At 44.0% G+C, this 6,065-nt stretch overlaps 1 protein-coding gene across 1 annotated transcript; it reads right to left on the reverse strand.

Moving 5' to 3' along the window:
* Positions 1 to 341: 341 nt before the first annotated feature.
* On the reverse strand, positions 342 to 4,848 carry AARD (alanine and arginine rich domain containing protein). The gene is made up of 2 exons (XM_011966140.1): positions 4,502 to 4,848; positions 342 to 497 (listed from the first exon to the last, which is right to left on the reverse strand). The coding sequence occupies exons 1-2, from the start codon at positions 4,823 to 4,825 to the stop codon at positions 354 to 356; spliced, it is 468 nt and encodes a 155-aa protein (XP_011821530.1). The 5' UTR covers positions 4,826 to 4,848; the 3' UTR covers positions 342 to 353.
* Between the last annotated feature and the right edge of the window lie 1,217 nt (positions 4,849 to 6,065).

The raw sequence follows: 6,065 nt of genomic DNA on the forward strand, positions 1-6,065 counted from the left end.
GAATAATCAAGTAAAGCAAAACAAGCACGAACTCTGAAAGCTCAGGCAATGCCAGAAAGGTCAGGTGACACAAGGTGGAATACCGAAAGTTGGCATTAAAGCGTTCTTAGAGAGAGAGAGAGAGAGTTATATTTTACTTCTATGTCCCAGTCAAAACAACAAATAACTTTAAAACTTGGAATACATCATTTTTCTCTCCCCTCTCTTAGATGTTTTTCTGTCACCTTCCCCTGTCATCTAAGTTTTGGGTCTATAAATTGCCCCTCAAAATTTATGCAAAGCATAAGGTGTTCATCAGAATTGTTTCAGGGTTGTGTTAGTTTTAGGATCAAGAGCTTCTTGTGTGCATTTCTTTATTCCAGATTCACAGCATCATCTTTTGGACTTTGAGAGTCTGATGTAATTTCCAGTTCATACTCCTTTTTCAATTGCTGCACTTTCATGTTTAGGTCCAGTAAAGTTCTAGCCAGCTGGTGGTTTTGGAAATGCATTTCCACCTAAAAGTTAGAAAAAAATAAAAATTTTTATTAGCATGAGATACAGATCAAATGAAACCACTCTCTGACTACACAGAAGAAATAAGTTTGTAGGAAAAGAAATTAAGATATCAAGAAAGATGTATTTCTCATCTTATTCTCCAGTTCTATTTGGTCTGGCTATAAAACTGACTTTCTATATGACAAGGTAAAATCCAGATATATAAATAGCTTTTGAAATGGCCTTGAAATGAAAACAAAAACAGCTGATGCACAAAGCTGTCCATATGAAAAATACCTATGTACCGAAGGCTGTTTTCAAGCAATAGCATGTGATCCACAATGAAATCATTTCTCTCTATGTGCCTTCTGAGCCACAGGATAACTGCCTACAGCCACCTGAGTATTCAGAATCTGTGCCTATTTACTTGATTACTTACCATTTCAGGTTTTCAGGATTTTAAATGGTCTACCTGCTGAGCAAAAGCATTTAATGACACCTTAGAGGCACATGTATAGTTATGTGTACTTATATAATCTAACATTTTTCACTCTGGAGTGAAATCTGTTAGATATCAAGGCTGATTTATACCATCCTCCAATGGGAGTTTATGAAGGTCCTCATGTGTTTAAAAAAAGATCTCTCGGGCATGTTACCCCGGGGACAGTCCAGCAAAGCTTAGTCCAACATAATCTTTGTATTATAACTGAAAACTAATGATCAACTACTTGCAAATTTCTTCAGCTAGGGCTTGTTTAATGCAGTTCATGAGGAATTTGTTCTCTCTGCTAAAAAAGCTTCATCAGCTTGTCAGTAGAAACCACCCCAGGATGAACCAGGACAGTGTGTTGGTAAACAGTAAATACTCATGGTCACCTAATTTGCAAAATAAAGCTACTGGATAAAACTATCTTTCAGTTTTTCTCTGAGACATTCTTCTCCATTCTGCAGCACCTAGAATGATTTTTCTGACAGCAAGAATTAGCAAAGAATAAAATAAGTGAATATCCAGCAAACAAGCAGTAACAGTAACCATACAATCACCACCAAAAAACCCTTGCACCTTGCCTGCAGGAAGCTTCAGCTCTCTAGGGTAGCCCAGATGCTCTATAATCCTGCTCTACTTTTGAGCTTCCTTTCCTGGCCCTCTTTCCAATGCCAGCTCCCACTGCAGCTGGTCAGAAACCTTGCCAGTACCTAAACAGACGCTGAGCTGAAGCACACCTCTTTCTGTCCCCATTTCTGTTTAAGATGCCCTTTGCCACCTCTCTCTGCTGAACCCAGTCAAATGCCAGCTCTTCTGAGAAGCCTTCCCTGATTGCATGGGCAGACGTAATTGCCTCTTATCTGTGCATCCGCAGCACTCTGTACAAGTGTCTCTCAGAACACGCTGACCAGACCAGACTGATGATTTTGAGGGTAGAGACTGTATCTTATTCATAATTGTATCCCCAACTAAGAGTGCACTGTCTGGGCACACAACCCAGTGGGTTCTCTTTGTGTTTGTTATAAAAGTGAGTGAATTAATTAATTGATGAATATCCATCCTGTACTTTCATGCAAGAATCAAGAAGAAAAATTACTGGTAATGATTTACCATCTAAATTAAGTATGTATAATTCACACTTATGAAATTCAAACATCAATGGTTCTTTAACTTTTCTTTCATCGTGGATCTCTTTGAGAATCTGATGAAAGTTATGAACCCTCTCTGATGAAAAACTATATGCACATCAAAAATTTTGTATACAATTTTAGGTATATAGAACCCCTGAAATCCACTCACAGACCCTAGAAATCAATGATTCTAAGAAAACCCAAACAACAAAAAATAGTATAAATAGCAACACAACTCTAAATTAAATTTGCTCATCATCGTGCCTTACAAATACTATCCCATGATACATGTACATTTGTATAGCAATGTATGTCAGTTCCTGTAAAAATCCAGTTAATAGCCAAAAATTGAAAACTAAGTCTTCTAGTGGTGATGATATTAAGGTACAGTATCCACACTCATGTGCCTCTACCTTATGACCAGGATAAAATGATTGAGCAAGATGTTGACCATCGTCTGTAACCCAAGGACACATTATTTGGGTATGTGTAAACTTCGCTGGTTCACTCCTGGAAAAAGTCCTGATTTTTTGATAGGAATGTATCTTCTTTTTTGGTACAGAGTCCAAAGTCTATAGTAATCATTACAATAATAGCCACTAAACAATACCCATGGTCTAAGCATTTCATAGAATATTATCTCACATAAGCTCTGGAATCCTATGAGATTATAAATTCCATTTTACAGATGGGTAAACAAACTCAAAATGGCTAAGTACCAATCCCAAAGTTGTAGGGCCAGCAAGTGTTTGCAGAACCTGTAAATGGTAATGTTGGTATTTGAGCCCTCATCTGTTTAGATTTTATTGCCACCAGCGGTCTACAGTCATACCACCCTGAATGCCCCAATCTCACCAGATTTTATTGCCACCCCCAACATACTACTTGTCTAAAGCTCCTAACAACTTACTAGAATGTTAAGGTTGAAAGCTGTCTCAGAGCTTATTCAGTGTAATCTCCTCATCTGATTTAAATGTGAGTCCCCTGAGGCTCAGGAAGGGGTCCCGGCAGATCCCAAGACTCCAGTGCAGAGATGGCTGCGCCAGGTTTCAGCTTTCCAGTTTAGCATCCTGGCCCATAGCACAGGCCTCCAGGGGCCGAATGAGGTGGCTCCGGCCGCCCTGCTGCTCAGACTCACCGCTTAGGCTCAGGGTGAAAACCAGGTGTTTCTTCAACATTGTTGGATCAGATAGTAAATCTGGTAGTAAATCTAATTTAACCATGTTAACAATGTGAATCTGACAAGGAATTTCGGATATTGTCTTTTTTTTTTTTTTTTTAGACGTCTCGCTCATGTCGCCCAGGCTGGCATACAATGGCACAATCTCGGCCCACTGCAGCCTCTCTGTCCCGGGTTCAAGTGATTCTCCTGCCTCAGCCTCCTGAGTAGCTGGGATTATAGGCGCCAGCCCCCATGCCCAGCTAATTTTTGTATTTTTAGTAGAGACGGGGGCTTCACCATTTTGGCCAGGCTGGTCTCGAACTTTTGGCCTCAGGTGTTCCCTTGCCTTGGCCTCCCAGAGAGCTAGGATTACAGGCGTGAGCCACAGCACCGGCCTAATACTGTTCTTCTTAAACTCAGAAATGCGATAACATTCTTAAGACAATTTACTGATGGTTGGATCAGTTCTAAAGTAGTGGTTAATTGTATTAGTGTATTAGTAATCAGTGCAAAAGGGAAGAATTTTCCAAGTCTCCACTGCACACTTTCCTAGGCAGCACCATTTTAAAGTTTGAATTGCTCCTATTCATTGTGTCCTTTTCAAATCGTGACTAATTTCCAGTTTTTTTAATTAAAAAATCAGCTAAAATACTTACCTGTACACCCTCCTGTTTAATATTCGGACATAACCTGTGTAATGTTCAAAACTGGTCAATTTTACAAAATGCCTTATTTCCAGTTTTCTGAATTATTACCCACGGAAAAGATAAGAATAAAACTTGCGGGGTATAAAGAAAGAGTTTACTGATGGACACTCTCCATCAGTCCCAAGAGAGTTTATTTCATGGAAGTTTCCTCCTCCATGAGCCGTACTTACACATAGTCACAGTTCCCTATAGGGCAGAAAACTATAGAAACGGGTTGGGGAGGAGACATCTTGGGTATGTCACTGGTAGACCAGGCAACCCCCTCCCCAACACCACCACCACCACCACCACCACGGGTCCTGTAGGGCCCCTTTCCTTCCCAACGATGCTGGAGAGGCGGGGCGTCAACGCCGTGTCCAGACCTGAGCTGGCCTCCCCAGGAAGAATAACCGAAGGGGCCAGGGCTCCCTCTCTGGGAACAGCTCCCGTCGCTCTCCCCAAGGTCTCGGGTGGGCTACGCGGCCAGCTGCTCTGGAGCCCGAGGAGAGGTCCCGGGAGAGGGAGTCCTGGGAGCCGTCCGCCCAGCCCGCGCTCTTACCAGCTCCGCCCGCATCCCGGCCAGGGTGGCCTCCACGCGCGCCCAGCCCTGCTCCTCCCGCGCCGCCGCCGCTGCCGCCGCCTCCCGCTCGCGCCTCGAGGTCCCGCGCTGCACCGCCCACTGGAAGGCGCGAGTCAGCCGTCGTCTGAGGTCCTCCAGCAGCGGGCTGGCGGCGAGGGCCTCCTCCTGGACGTCCGTGCTCCTGCCGTCCCCGGGGAAGCCGCACGCCGGACGAGGTGGGAACCAAAGCTCCGCTCTACCTGGGAGTCCCTGGAGACCCTGGGAAATTCTCTGTCTGAAGCGGCGGAAGTCCCCGGGGCCCATCACGGAGACGCCTGGTCACTCCTTCAGCGCTGCTGCCGAAAGATAAGTTTCCTAGTTTGATGTTTAAGGCTGGTCAGGGCGGGGGCGGAGGTAATTCAAGAACTCTTGCCAAGTGGGACGCTGCAACTGCCCCGCCATTCAGAGACGCTCCTTTACTCCCAGTCCCATCTTAGTCCTCCATTAGCGACAGAGGAAGGAGGCGTTCCCATAACTCCAGAAGTTTCAGCTGGGTCGCTTTTTTCTGCTGCTTGCATTGAAAGGAAGTCTTTCTAAGGAGAAGGCTTGGGAACTGAGCAGTCAGTCTACGTAAGTGGAAGTGGAGGTACAGGTGGAAGGTTTGTGACCAAAGGTAGAATATTTCAACCCAAAGCCGCCTTAGTTGCCTTGATCTCCTAATACTTCATTCCTTAAAAACAATTTTTTTTTCTTACTACTCTCTGGCAGGCACTTTGCCAAGTTTGGGGGATGCAAAGGCTTAATTAGACCCCTCACCTTTCCCTAGGAATTGACCGCAGTCAAGGGGGAGAAGCTTGGCCCTGTTTGCCAGTTAGAATGGACTTTCTACAAGTTCAGTAAGGCATACCTGGAAGTCTGGGTCTCCCATGCTCCTTTCTGCGTTTGACTCCTGTCTGCCATGTCCACGTTTATGAAGGGATTAAAATGAAAAATCAGAATTCCCCTTAGCCCAAAGTGTGTGTGTTTAATTCCCAGCTGATAAGGTTTGGATCTGCATCATCACCAAATTCCAGTGGAATTGTAATCCCCAGTGTTGGAGGTGAGGCCTGGTAGGAGGTGATTAGATCATGGAGGTAGAGTTCTCATGAATGGTTTAGCCCCATGCCCACCTGGTACTTTATAGTGAATGAGTTCTTAAGAGATCTGGTTGTTTAAAGTATGCGGCACCTCTCCTCTCTCTCTCACTGCTCCTGCCATGTAATACACCTGCTCTCGCTTTGCCTTTCACTATGAGTAAAAGCTGCCTGAGGCCTCTCCAGAAGCAGACGCTGCTGTGCTTTCTGTATAGCATGCAGAACCATGAGCCAATTAAACCTCTTTTCTTTCCAAATTACCCAGTCTCTTGTATTTCTTTATAGCGGTGGGAGAACAGACTAATGCACCAACTCCAGGTAATCATGTGACAATATTACTTGCATGTCCTTTATCAAAGAACATATTCTGCCTCTTTTTGATCTAATAAGGAATTTCTAAAAAGGAGTGAACAATCAAAACTTTTGTATGA

This window comes from Mandrillus leucophaeus, unplaced genomic scaffold (assembly GCF_000951045.1).
Source record: "Mandrillus leucophaeus isolate KB7577 unplaced genomic scaffold, Mleu.le_1.0 Scaffold749, whole genome shotgun sequence".
NCBI classification, from domain to species: Eukaryota; Metazoa; Chordata; class Mammalia; order Primates; family Cercopithecidae; genus Mandrillus; species Mandrillus leucophaeus.

What these genes read in the sequence shown, in the direction of transcription:
- AARD (XM_011966140.1), bottom strand. Translation starts at nt 4,825, where the DNA reads ATGGGCCCCGGGGACTTCCGCCGCTTCAGACAGAGAATTTCCCAGGGT. An exon ending in CCGGGATGCGGGCGGAGCTG is followed by an intron (nt 498 to 4,501) that starts GTAAGAGCGCGG and finishes TCTAACTTTTAG; the next exon opens with GTGGAAATGCATTTCCAAAA.